The 14,987-nt window shown below is 42.2% G+C and overlaps 1 protein-coding gene across 1 annotated transcript in view; it reads right to left on the bottom strand.

Moving 5' to 3' along the window:
• Positions 1-14,987, bottom strand: part of ITPR3 (inositol 1,4,5-trisphosphate receptor type 3) — a 117,249-nt gene that overhangs the window by 87,078 nt on the left and 15,184 nt on the right. Inside the window, exon 2 of the mRNA XM_074311250.1 lies at positions 6,096-6,166. Within this exon, the coding sequence (XP_074167351.1) occupies positions 6,096-6,166 (71 nt within the window). The remainder of the gene's footprint in view (positions 1-6,095; positions 6,167-14,987) is intronic.

Consider the following 14,987-nt stretch of genomic DNA (forward strand, 5'->3'; position numbering starts at 1 on the left):
CTAATAATTGTAGCCACCTCTTAGGGAGGGTCACATAACACTGAGGCAACTCTGGGCAGCAACACCTGAAGAATCAAGGATCAGGAAACCCTAAAACAAGGAGTGTTAAGATGAGAGAGAAGCTGACCTTTTTCCCTTTTGGTCTGATTTTTCTTGCCCAACATGAAAATATGGAAATGTGTTTTAAAGGATTGTACATATTTAACCTATATCAGATGATTTACGGTCTTGGGGAGAGGGGAGGAGGGAGAAAAATTTGGAACACAAAATCATTTTAAAAAATACAAGTTGAAAACTATCTATGTGTATTTGGAAAAATAAAATACTATTTAAAGAAAAGATCCGAGGGAGAAGAGGTAAAAGAATACAAATAATGGAGCACTGGAACCAGTCAGGGCACATCTCACTGCTCATTCAAACATGCACATCCATACATGCACACATAGGTACCATCTCTGTGAAAGCAAAAGAAGTAAATGAGAATGTCAGACTGCCCCAATTCCGGAGTGCTGAGCTCTGGCATCTCAGCTACGCTCTCTAAGCATGTCAGGACTTGGGGCATGGTCTTGAAGGAAGCTTTAAAGGAAGAGAGCCAAGCAGCAGCTAATAATCCCTGAGGTTTGGACATCCAACGTGGGACTTATTACAGCTCCTGACAAACCCAGAGGGTGAGTGTGTGTGTGTGTGTGTGTGTGTGTGTGTGTGTGTGTGTGTGTATGTGTGTGTGCGCGCGTGCGTACATGCTCACGCATGCAAACACACAGGATGAGGGAGAGGGAAGTAAGGGAGAAAGACAATATAACATCTGAAGAAGGATTAGGAAATGAAACGGGGCAAGATGGAAAGCTTAGAAAACACCTCCTTCTCTCCCCCACTTTCCCAAGTTGCACCTCACCCCCAAACACATCCCTTTAATACCTATGTAATGCAGTGGAAAGGCCTAGATTTGAATCCCAACCCTGACCCTGACTAGAGCATGTAACCTGGGCATTCATCTCTTTCCCAAATTTTCATTTTTTTCATATGGACAAATAATCTGTCCCCTACCAATCTGCCAGGTGGACATATTATTAAAGTCTTGAAAGGGAAGTTGTATCACCAGCTTTAGGGCAGTTCTCCTGAAGCTTGAGTCATGAAGGCTACTGAAGATGAAGGTCAGAGCCCCAGCCATGTGCTCTCTAGTGCTCTGGGACCCATCCCAACCCTGGCAGCTGTAAGAACCTCCTCTCCAAGAGGTTAGGAGCACTGTCCTGGTTCTACCCCTCATTCACTTAACAAGTATTTTTACTAAGCTCATACTATGTGCTAAGCATAGGGATGCAGACAGAAATAAAATAGTTCCTGTTCTCAAGGAGCAGGGAAGAAAACATGTTCACAGAGAAGTAAGTACAAAAACACAATGTGAATACAAACTACTTTGGGGAAAGGGAGCAAAAAGTCACAATTGAGAGAATCAGAAAAGTCTCATTTACAAGATAGAACGTGCTCTGGGTCTCAATCTCATATAAAACTAGATATTGATGGGATTATCTTACGGCTCAAAGGTTTCTCCCAACTTCAACACGCTGGGCTCCGTGACTTCACCACTGGCCACGGGGATAGCCAGGCACAATGACAGACGATCAGGGATGCCAGGACAAAACCGACTTTTGTGAGTTGGTCCTTGGGAGGGAGGGAGAAGTAAAACTGCAGAGGAGCTAAATGTGCCTCACAGTATTTAGACATTATCATTTATTGTCTCTCCGCTTGCTGGTCTAACCATGTCCTTCATCAGATCTCTGGGAAGGCCCTTGTGATAGAGGCGAAGGATTCCAAGTAATAGACAGAATGTCCCTAAACTAGTATCAGTCAATAAATATGATGACTAGTATTTATCACCCTCTTGTACATTAGAGCAGAGCTCTGCTAAGCAGTCAGAACCAAAAGATGGGCTGGTGAGGGGCTCAGGTACCCAGTTTTCCCCCCACCCAGAGAACAATGGCTCCTCTTTGTGCCAAGCAGATAATTCTCCTGGCTCCAAATAAGGGACCCTTCAATCACACCACCTAGGTTTGGCACTGCCTCTCACCTGGGCAGCTCCAAGCAGGACCAGAAGCTACGGAGACCAGATTAAGGGAGAGAGAGAGCACTTTCTCCCAAGAGTTAGAAAGGCTCCGGGCTGACAGTCAGCCTCCCCCTCCACAACTATCTCAAAGCACAGTAGGGAGAGCGAATGCCAAGACGACAGCAGAACCTGGCACTGTTCGGAGTTGGGATGGGGGCACACAGGCCCCTCGGGTGGAGGAGATATTGGAAGCAGAGAGTGGAGGGAGGGAGCTCTCAGTCTGGCCTCAGATCTGAATGGTGCCACTCCCCAGCTTTGGGGAAATGGAGAGGAGGGGGAGGGAAGAGTGGGGGAGGTCAAAGCCACATTTGTTCTACAGTTTTTTGTTGTTGGAAATTGGCCTCAAATTCTTTCAACTCCAGACCCCAGGCAAATCTTCAGCCACACCCACTTTCCTGACATATCCCCAGCAGACAGACAGACACATACACATACACATACACACACAGAGACAGACAGACACACACACACACACACACACATACATAGAGAAAGAGACAGAGAGACAGACACACACATATACACAGAGAGAGACACACACACACACACACATACACAGAGAGAGAGACACACACACACACACACACATACACACACAGGGACAGACAGACACACACACATACAGAGAAAGAGACAGAGAGACAGACAATACACAGAGAGACAGACACACACACACACACAGGGACAGACAGACACACACACACATACAGAGAAAGAGACAGAGAGACAGACAATATACACATACACAGAAAGACAGACACATACACACAGAGACAGACAGACAGACGCATACATATACACACACATACACAGAAAGACAGGCACATACACACACACAGACAGACACACACACACACACACAGAAAAGAGACAGAGAGACAGACAATATACACATACACAGAGAGAGAGACACACACACACACAGGGACAGACAGACACATACACACACACAGAGACAGACAGACGCATACATATACACACACATACACAGAAAGACAGGCACATACACACACACAGACAGACACACACACACATACACAGAGAGAGAGACACAGAGACAGACAACACACACACACACAGAGAGAGACACACACACACACACAGAAAGAGACAGACAGAGACAGACACATACACACACATAAACAGAAAGACAGACAGATACATACACACACATATACACACACACAGAGAAAGAGAGCGACAGAAAGACACACACACACACCCCCCGCTTTACTGAAGCAAACACACCTAACTTGGATATATAAGCACATAAACACACATATCTAGCCTAATACACAGACCCTTCCTGTGACATAACAACCTAGACCCTTCCTCCTCCAGGAAGATAAACACCTTTTTCTTTCTTTCTTCCTCCTCCTCTCTCCCTCCCTGTTCATTTATTTTCTACTTCTCTCTCCTTTCTCTCTTTCAGTCTAGTTCCTCTCTTTGAGTTATGCATCCTCTCCTTCCACTCTTACTCATTCTCTTTTTCTTTCTCTTGGTCATCTTGTATCTGTCTTTCTCTGATGCCCACTTCACCTATCTCTTCTCTACGTGTCTATCCTCTGCTAATCTTCTTTTTCTCCTCAAATGTCTGTCTCTCTCGTGTGTATGTGTGTGGGAGAGAGAGACACACAGTGAGAGGTACAAAGATACACACACACACACAGAGAGAGCTCCACATTCCCATACTCCACCCTCTCAGCAGGGCCCAAAGAGGAAAACCTTAGCAGGGAATCCCTCCCACTAGGGAGGAAGGGCCCCCTAAAGAATTTGTTTGCAAGTCCTTGCTAGCATTGTCTAACCTAAATTCCTCTAGCTCTAAAAGAAACCGATAGCCTTGGATCTATCAACTATCTTGGGGTCCAGGCCATAGTAACAATAAGTCCTGAAAAAGCATCCTTACATCTGTTCTGTTCTTATATCTGACAGTTCTAACCTTTAGGATCCACCACAGGAGAAAGATCAATTGGATCTACAAACATAATAAATCCAGAAAACAAACTTCCTTAAATTTTGAGTCTTGACAGGGAGCTTTATAAGTTGGTTATTTAGTTCTTCCAGCCAGGTTATGAGAGGACTTGGGCCACTCACTATTCTGGGTCCTTCTCAACAAAGCTTCTGTCTAGATAATAATTCTTAACAGTGTAAGATGCCAATGGAGCTGCCAGATAGTCGACCCCATACCTTTATGTGTTCTTTCCCTCATTCCATGACCCTTTGGCAGTAGGCCTGAAGGTGTAAGAGAGTCTCCTTAGAAAAATCTGAGCACATGGAAACCAAAGAATCAAGTATGGGGTACTTTTTTTCCCTGCTGACCTTTTGAATCCTAGATGATTGGGCAGTAGAATCCAGGAGGTACTGTCCCCATTAATAACATATCAAGTTGGTTGGGGGTAGGAAAAATGATTGGGAATGGGATTAGGATTTCCTTAAAATCTGCATATGTCCCAAAATCCTTTGGGAGAACAATTGTAGCTAATCTCTCCCTAAGCAGCCAGTGTAGGCAGGAATAGTATGGTAGCAAGCAAGATTAGCATGTTCCTGCCTGTATCCCTACCGCACCCCACAATGGCCTCACCCATCACGCCAGGGATCTGTCTGCCTGTCTCTTGAGTCCATTCCCAGTCACAGAAAATAATAATGAAGACGACACCCTGAACGTGTAAAGCATTTTCAGGCACATGATCTCTTTTGAATATCATAACACTGGGATGAGGTAAGCAGGGCATGGTTTTACCAAGTGGAGAGATGAGGCCCGTTGAGGGTTGACTTGCTCCAGGTTATACCCTAAATCAGAAATTCCCAAAACAGTAGATTAGGACCCCAGTAATGGGACAGGGTTCCCGGAGTGGTGATGGAATTATTTCAAGGCATGAAATGAGGTAATGTGTAAAAATGCTTTGAAAACTTTTAAGTTGTTATAAATGTTAGCTATTAGAGAGACAGTGAGACAAATACAGAAAGATAAAGAGACAGTGAGACAGACACAGAGAAATAGAACCGCCTATAATAAACTCTTTATTATGTGCCAGAGAGTGTCAAACACTGGAAATACAAATATAAGCAAACTAAAATAATCCCTACTCCCAAAGAGTTTACATTCTAACAGATAGTAACTAAAGAGAAACTGGAGGGAGGAAGCCCAGAGGCCAGAGAAGTAAAGTTCTAGCTCAAGGGACAAGGCTACAGGTAAGAAAATCAAAGAAAAGTTGGGAGAGGCAGTAAAGTCAGGGGAGAAGTAAATATGAACGTTCTGGCTCAGGTACTCCCCAAACAGGAGAGCGAGCCTTTTGATTCTTAGTATTAAAGCATCCACATGCAGTTACATATTTTCACAAATAAAGGATACTTTTAGTACTACCACAATCCTGGATATGCTGAGGGAGGAGAATGGTCAGTGACATTTTTTTCTTTTTGATGTTAAAAAGGGTCTTCATATTAGAGAAGGCTGACAGATATTCCTCCAGAGTGGCCAGATTATGACACAAACCAGGGTTCCTAATTTCCAAGAATGGCTGATTTGCTACACTCCCTGCTACTCCTACTGTCTCCTCTTCCAAATTATGGAGAGCCCCTCTCCACCCTTGTTATTGTGGTGGTTGTACAATTTTTTCAGCTGTGTCCAACTCTTTGTGATTCCAGGTGGGGTTTTCTTGGGCAAAGATACTGGAAGGCTTTGCTATTTTCTTCTCCAGCTCATTTCACAGATGAAGAAACTGAGGCAGAGTTAAGTAGTTTGCCCAGATATCAAGTGTCTGAGGCCAGATTTGAACCCAGATTAATCTTCCTGATCCAGAATAAAGGAAGGCTCTTAAGAGTGCTAAGCAGACGCCCAGTCTGGGCAAAAGAAGGGATGGGACACTCCCATCCCCACCTCTGGGAAGTAGGAAGGAAGGCTCTAGTGATAAGCTTCTTTGATGCCCCACCAGAGCATCCCTTCATCCCACTCCTGCACTTGCTGTTCTGATCAGGCTGGTTGAAGGCTTACCTCGAAACTTCTTTGGCGGGTTTTCCAGATCACCAGCAGCTGGCTCTACCACACAGCGATCATCCACCAGCCTGTGAAACAGAATAGCCTCATCAATAACAAATTCAACCCAACTAACACTAAAGTGTTAGGGCTTCTGAATGTCTCCAGCTGCATGTTCATGATATTGTGAGGCTTAAAATTGTAAGATCATAGATCAAGAGCTTGAAGGTGCGTTAGGGGCCGTGTAATCCAACCCCATCATTTATCGTCAACATTGAAGCCCAGAGAGGCTGTGACTTGCCCCAAGACCACACAGGTAATAATACAGGCAGACTATAAAGATACAGAGTTCTCTGGCTCCAAAGTTGAAAGTTTCTACTGTACTATACTCCTTTTGGGAGATGTGCTTTTTTTTTTTTTTTTTTGAGTTCTAGTGGTCTCCCATCCTCCCTGCCCTGCATAAGAGAAGACCAACATTGTGTGTGTGTGTGTGTGTGTGTATAACCACACTATATATACATCAGTTCTTTCTCTGGAGGTGGATAGTTTTCCTAAATCCTTTTGATTTGAATATTCATATTACTCAGAAAAGCTTAGTCATTCACAGTTGTTCTCCAACAATATTGCTGTTACTGTCTACAACTATTTTTTTGTTGTTGTTCTGCTCATTTCACTCTGCATTATTTCATTCAAGTCTTTCCATCAATTGGGAGTATTTACCACAACTCATTCAGCCATAACCCCCAGTAGATGAGCATCTTCTCAATTCTAACTTTGCTACTTCTTAAGACCTCAAATTCTTCTGGCTTGGAGTGAGGTAGGAAGGTCAGTGAAGACTTGATGGAGAAAGAAGCACATGGATGGAGAGTTACTGAGGACATATGTCTTGGGTCCCAGCTATGCCACTTAAGTGTGCAACCCTGGGCAATTCATTTATTCTTTATAAGCTTCAGTTTCATCTGCAGATTAAAGATGTTCAACTTAATAGCCTTTAAGGCCCTCCAACCCAAAATCTATGGTCCTAAATATGTCAGCAAAGAGAAAGCCCTGCACCCATTTCTTCTTTCACCATAGACTCTCTCTCCCTTCCTCCCATTCTTAGTGTTGTATCATATGAAGAATGTAGGAAAATTCTCACCAGCATCCTTAGTCACAAACACAGAATGCCTTCAGGATGCCTGAAGTACCTCCATTAGGGTTTCATCAATTCCAGGTAAGCACTGCTTTCTCCAGATTCTTCTTTTAAAATATAAATATTCCAGGGAGAGTCACTCCTTAAGTTCCTAATACCTTAAAGAAATTGAGTCTATCGAACTATTTTCACCCCAGAGAAACTAAACAACTAAAGCAGAAGACAATTAAAATTCAGGATTAGGGTTCAGGACAGAGGGAAGTTTGGGGGGAAAGGGGACAGTTCAAAGTGAAAATAAAATGAAAAAAATCCAATTTTCCTTAGGACTTCACAGCAATGAATTATTCCCTCTAACACTCCAGATTGGCATTCATGCCCTGAGTCCTGTGCCTTTGTAGGCTTCCTGAATAACTTCCAAAAGTGCAAAAGGCGATACCTCAAGCCATGAGGACAGAGAAACATTCTCAGAAGGAAAGGGCCCCAGCACATACTGGATCTATGCATGATGGATTATCCATAAATAAAATATAAATGATAACTGTTCTTCACAAATCTTTAGAAGTGAGGCAATATAACAATAATTTTGTGGTCCCCTGATTTTAGGGAGGCTTCTGTTCTAAGTCAATAGTCCTAAATCTTCTGGCTTTGGAATCTGCCTCATTTGCCTAATTTGTCTGATTCTGAATGGACCACTCCTTAGTCAGACTACTTCTGGCCTCAGGATAGTCCCAGGAATTCCTGAGACAATAATGAATAGACCACTCCTCAATTCATTGCTGACTGACAATCTGGTCAGGAGACCACTTCTCTAGGCCATAGAATTACCATGTCAATGATAGATAATTGAATAAAAGGGTCTCCTCTCTCTTAGGATTTGGCTAATTTCTTTTGGAATTTAGCCCACTTGTAATGACATTACAATTACAATAAAACTTTGCCCCTTGATTTGGAATGGGTTCAAGCCTGAAAATTCTTTTGAGACTGGTCCTCTTCCCAACCTCAACTGAAGTAATATGCCAAAGAGAGAAAATGAGCTCAGGTTGCTCTCTCAAGGAAGTAGGAATGCTTCTGGAAGATTTCAGTTTTGAGTAGGGTTTAGAAGGATGATTACACAGAATGACCAAGGGAGCTAGCTCACTAGAGCTAGAATTGCAAGGGTTTAAAGAGCATTAAATCTAAAAGTTCTTAATATATGGTTTGTGAACTTAATGCATGCACATATATATGCACACAAAATTGCATTTCAATATAATTAGATTTCTTTACAATCTTTTTTTTGTTTGTTTATGCCTTTATAAATGTTATTCTGAGAAGGGATTCAAAGACTTCAGGAGGCAGCTAAGTCAGGCAGTAGATAGAATTGGAGTCAAGAAGACTCATCTACCTGAGTTCAAATATGGCCTTAGATACTTACTAGCTGTGTGACCCTGGACACGGCATTTAACCCTATTAGCCTCAGTTCCTCATCTATAAAATGATTTGGAGAAGAAGCCAGAATTCAAACATCCTGAGGACAAATCCAGTCCTCTTCCAACTGTGAAAAGTGGATGAAAGAGATAGACCAGACAGCTGCTGGTAAGGGACAAGGGGTCAATTTGTTTATAGGAGAATGAATTATAAGAAAAGGAACTGATGATATAAGGTGACTTTTGAGAGGATAATGATGAGGTTTAGATTTGGGGGACCCAAATTAAATTAAGGTTTCTGGTGGTCAGGGAGTTAAATGAGGTCTAGTGGCAGGTTCGGGGTTCAGGGAATCAAATAGAGGGGGTTTTTTCTCCCCTACAATCCCTTAGGATTTGACACAAAGGTAGGGAGTTCTGGGGACTCCCTTCTGGAGGCGCAGAGGCTCCCTGTAAAGGAATTTACAGACTCGGAAAAACTAGATTGATAAAAGGGTTTATTATGGGGATTGGAAGTAAGGTTAAAGTCTGGTTAGGGAAATAGGTGAGGGTAAAGAGAAGATAGAACTGGAAAGAGTATTCCAGTGGGACAGGGGATCTTAGCATGCCAAGCACGGCATAGCTGGCATGTTTAGAACCTCTGCAAAGAGAGGATTTTTGATTGACTCTTTTATAATATGGGGCTTTGACTACAAGCTGAAGGGGGCTTGTGGGTGGAGTCCCAAGTTGGCTCCTAGCTGGGTTTCAGTTTTGAGCTGGAATTTGAATAGAATTCAATGAGTTTCAGGACTGAACCGACCCCACCCAGATAACAAGGAAACTGTTTGTCCTTGGGGCGGGGTCCCTCACTGAGGCAGAGTTGAAGGAGATTTTCTTTAAGGATTTTCAGAGTTTCGGGGTCCCCTCTTCAATAGTATGTCCAACAGATGACTAAAGACAATGCTATATCTGGATTTAAAAACATAATCTACAGTAGTTGTAAGCAAATTCAGCAGAATATAATGGTTAACGGAGATGGAGTGAGATCTCTCAAGACAGTTGTGAAAATCAACTAAGGCTTCATCTACCCCAGAATTGGTGGTAAGCCTAAAGTTCCTTGGGCATTGACTCAAGGATATACCTAAAATCCTCTTCCTGCTCTTCTCCCATGACATCATTTTCTTGTTACCTTGATCAAATATAGCCAGCTATGTATTTATTGGCTAAAGTTCAATTTCCTGGGTAGTTCCCACATTTAGAATATAAGACCCTCAGCCAATGAGGATAAGGGTCAGTGGTGGGAGGGGTATTTGCCTTATTTAAATTACTTAAACTATTTAAAGTGCCAAACCTGTCCCAAAGGTACCTCTCCTCCTTTCAATTGCTTATTCAAAGGGAGGGATGCCAACTTCTGTCTAGAATGTATCTGCAGCCTTTTTTTTATTAAATGGTGACCACTTGCCCATTCTGAGCCACACAATAGCTATCTTCATGGTATAATTTAAGAGGCTTTCTAGAAAATGCCCCTTTCCTAAAAAATATTCCCACACCTAGCCAGTCATAGCACCTGGAATTCCTACTTATTCACTCCTTTTTCCTGGGGCAGAAAAAGGGGAGAGTTGTATTTACCACGGGGAAGGAGAAACCCATTAAACCATTATCAGTCATTAAGAGATTAGCAGGAATCACTTTATCAGATCTGTCTGTTATCTAGCACACAGTAAGGCCCAGAGGGGATGGGACACAAGACAGGTAAATCTAGAAGAGGGAGGAGAGATCAGATCCTTAAAAAAAGTGGAGGGACAAAGTCTTGGGATCAGGATTGCCCAAGGGGTGAGAGATCATAATAGAAGTTGTCTCTTTTCCTCCCCTACTGTTTGGGCAACAGTAATCATGAAATCTTCCCCCAAAATTCTCCCAACTTCCCTCTACCAGCACCACCACATGCATACATTTGGGAACCCCTTATTACCAAACTTTCTCTATCCTCCCATGCCAGCATTCCAATAAAAAACAAGCCAGGAACTGGTACAGGAAGGAAGTTCTTGCCCCTGCACCAGGGCTCCTTCCTTCAAGTGAAATTCAATTCAGCAGCCTCAAGGGCCTAATATAAATTAAGATCTTTTGGGGGGAAGGGTTAGAAAGGCCTTGAGGTAAATGGTGTCCCCTTTGGGGGGAAGGTGCTCCAGACTCTCAAACCCTTGCCCCCCTTGCCTCTGGGAGGGGCACACCCTCCTATCCATAAGGGAAACTTCCAAGATAAGAAATCTCATTTAATTGGAGCATAGTCACTCAAAATGCTCCCCAGCTCCAGGCCAAGACTAACCTATCTTTGCAGAAGTCCTAACAGAATTTTGCCAGGTAAGAAAGTTGTCTTCTTAGCATACTGCTTTCTTAGCATAAATAAACCCATTCTTTGCCTTAAACCTCATGCCTGTATTTATTGGGGTTTGTGAATCTTTTATAAAACCTGCTATCTGCCAAAGGCATCCCATTGCTGTTAGGCGATCTCTTAGCCTCAGTTCTCACACATCTTCACTACTGTTGCTGCTATTGATGCGGTTTGAGTGGTCTCAATTCCTGGTGGTCTAAAGGTTAGTGACTATAAGAAAGATGTTAAGAATCCCCTTTAAATCAGCCGCAAGTTTTAGGAGTGAAAGAATTCACTCATTCCTGAATTATTAGTTGCAAAATGAAAGTTTATTGTAAGATAGAAATCAGTTTACCAAGAGACCGACTTCTATAATGGCAGATCTATGGAAAATGGAGTTTTGCACTGAGAGAATGCTTTCTCAGCAGGCAGAAGGATCCTGACAGCTAAGTGAGCTATCTAGGTCCATCTGCAAAGACTTTAGTGGAGGGAAGCTGTTATATTAGGTATCTTTAGTGGGGACTCGAACAGCCCAAGCTGGTCAGACCAGATTGGGGGGGGGGGTGGCGGGGAGAGGGAGGCTGGCTGGGACAGCCCAGATCTCCTATTAGAATTAACAACACTTCCAAAGAGGTGCTTTTTTGACCAGGATTTCTAATTGAATCAAAGGCTCTGGCATCCTAGAAAGATAATTTATCTGGGGGGATATGCCTTCCCCAGGAGGAGCTGAGACTCTGAAAGGGATCACAGATCAAAAGGAAATACAGTTTTTTTAAAGGGACCACAACCTGCTTCATTATGACACAGCCATTGTTACTGTTCTGCAGCTGTTTCTGCTACTGTTGCCACTACCTAGAAACGAGCACAAAAATAGCTCATCCCTGCCTAATGCCCACCTTAAAGTCTTTCCTAGATCCAGGACAGATGCAAGGTTCCCAAGAAGACCTGGAGGCAGATGGAAAGTGAAGGAGAAAATTGTTTCTCAGGCCACTTTCCTTTTGAGTGCCACCATAATATACCCTCTCTCTTCTCCTACAAAATATTTATCAGACCTTCTTGGCCTAAAGGCTGTCCGTGATGGAGAAGTCATTCCTAATACAAGTCTCCTCCTAGGCTCAAACTTCGCCTTTATTGCTTACTTTTGTTTCTTTTGAGCAAATGACTTTAGGCTCAGTTTTCCCAAATGTAAAATGAGATAATTGGATCTGATGGTTTCTGAGATCTCTTCCAGTTCTGCCTCTATAATCCTTTAGAGCATCAAATTTCTTACTGATAGATTAATTAAACAAACATTTGTTTAATGTCTACTATATACTAAGTACTACACCAGGCACTAGAGAAAGTACAAGTTTTTCCCCTCTGTCATCATGGGTCCATAGTACAGTGGACAGCACGTTGGTTCTGGAATAAGAATTTTTTAAAAGTTGTATCTGAGTCTTTAATGACCCTATGTTGGAGTTTTCTTGGCAGAGATAACTGAAGTGGTTTGCCATTTCCTTCTCCAGTTCATTTTACATATGAGGAAACTGAGGCAAACAGCGTAAAGTGACTTGCCCAAGACACACGGCTAAGAAGTGTCTGAAGCCAAATTTGAATTCATGAAAATGAATTACTCTGATTCAGAATAAAGAAAAGTTCATGGAGAGTCATAAGTAGGAACCTAATCTGAGCCAGTGGAGGGATGTAGCACGCCCATGACTACCTCCAGGAAGTGGGAGGGAAGGCTCTAGTGATAAGGACCTGGCTTCAAATCCAGCTTGATTTAGCCTCCCTAGGTCTCAATTTCCTCTACTGTAAAATGAGAGGATTGGACAAGGTGACTTTTAAGGACTTTTCCAATATGAGCATTCTAAATTTCAAATACAGTCACAATTCATTAGAATATAAAATTATATAAGATAAATATCTCAGGTCAAAACAAAGGGAGGTTCAAAGGGGAAGATCATTTCTTACAAAAGAAACTTAGGGGAGGCTCCTTGGTAAAGGTGGCCTTTGAATTGGGTTTTAAAAGGCAGCTAAGTATTCAACAAATGAAGAGGGTTAACAATCACAGCCCACCTAGAACTTTAAGGGTCTAGCAAGAGTTATTTTTACCCTATTCCCCCTAAACAATTTTACAGCCCCTTCTAAATACTGTGTTTATGTCTTTGGTAAGAATTTACTCCAGTCATCATTCTTGGGAGAGAGAGGGAAAGCATCTGTGTTTATTAAACTAACACCCCCCAGGTGTCCATTACAAGTATGCACACACCTGGTCCTGTAATCCAAAATTTATTTCATGCAGGCCACCCCCTAAAAAAAAAAAAAATTCAGCTTCTGCTATGTTACTTCATAAAAGTTTAGGGCAACACCATAGGCTACCTCATTGCCCTCCCCATAGGCTCTGGCTAAACTTAGGGGAAGGGATAGATATATCACCAAGATGGAGGAAACCACAGCAGAGTCAATATTTTAACTCAGTTCCTCTGACTCCAAATTCAGGGCTTACCCATAGCTCTTTCTATTCCTTCTTGTCCACTTGGGTTTGTGCACTTATTCTTGACAAGGGGCTCCAACCCCCCTCTCTATCCCTTATAACTCTTCTGGACAATCCCTCTGCTCCATCCAGCCTGGTCTCTTTTCTATCTAGTCTAAACACAAGGTTCATTTCCACTTCTGTACTGCTGCTCCTGCTCTTTCCCCTTAAATGTTCTTTCCTGTTCTCTTGATTCTATACATTACTCCATACACAGCTTAAGTCCTTTGATCTCCTTCTTCATTGACTACTCTAGACCTTAGTGATCTTTGCCTTTCTAATCTCCCATGGTATTTATTGAACCATGGCCTTCTAGAGGTTTTGAAGTTGGACTGTATCTTTTTTTTTTTTAAATTTATTTTTTTTATTCATTTTTCCAAATTATCCCCTCCCTCCCTCCACTCCCTCCCCTCGATGACAGGCAATCCCATACATTTTACATGTGTTACAATATAACCTAGATACAATATATGTGTGTAAATACCATTTTCTTGTTGCACATTAATTATTAGCTTCCGAAGGTATAAATAACCTGGGTAGATAGACAGTAGTGCTAACAATTTACATTCACTTCCCAGTGTTCCTTCTCTGGGTGTAGTTGTTTCTGTCCATCATTGATCAACTGGAAGTGAGTTGGATCTTCTTTATGTTGAAGATTTAGTTGGACAGTATCTTAAAGATTAATTCAACTATCCCACTTTATGGAGAAAGAAAATGAGATCCAGAGGTTAATTTTGCTCAATATGAAGCAGATAGCAGCAGAGATAAAATTTGAAAACAGGTCTTCCAAGCCCACTGTTATTTCACTTATATTAGCTTCAGGGATTTTTATCACTTCCAAATTAGTCAGCCTGACATTCAAGACCCTGAAATCACTCAACCCATCCAGTCTTATCTCCTATTATGACGCCTACAAAATCTATGTTCCACTAAACTGGACTACTTATGGTGTCCTAGACCAGGACTTCTTAAACTTTTTCCACTTGCAGCCCCTTTTTGTCTAAGAAATTTTTATTCAAACCCATCTCAACTCTGAGCCAGAGTATTTCTGAAAGCTTCTGTGCATGCTCAGTGCAAAGTATGTATGTTGTGTGTTCAGAACCAAAGCTTCAGTGAAGTCAAGGCAAGCCCTGCCAGAAACACCTTAGACTGATTATGCATTCGATTTTGAATTAATTTTTGGCCACTGAGTTGATAAAACTCTTACTATTGTCAAATTTTTCTTGACCTCCACATTTCAGTTACATAGTTTAAGAAGCTTTACCCTAGACCACACTTAGATTCTCTACCTCTTCCAGCCTCTGAATATTGAATGAACTATACCTCTATCATGGACTGTTAAAATCAAAACCCAATTCAAATGCCACTTCTTCCATGAAGCCTCCCCTGATTCCTTTTTCCCCTAATTAAAAAAATGACCTTTTGCTCCTCAAAACTTGGAAAGCACAAGACTTGACTTATACACGTGTATTCTATGTTATGTCATAGCTATTTATGTCCTAGTAGACTA

The sequence above is a fragment of the Sminthopsis crassicaudata genome, chromosome 4, assembly GCF_048593235.1.
Source record: "Sminthopsis crassicaudata isolate SCR6 chromosome 4, ASM4859323v1, whole genome shotgun sequence".
Classification (NCBI taxonomy): domain Eukaryota; kingdom Metazoa; phylum Chordata; class Mammalia; order Dasyuromorphia; family Dasyuridae; genus Sminthopsis; species Sminthopsis crassicaudata.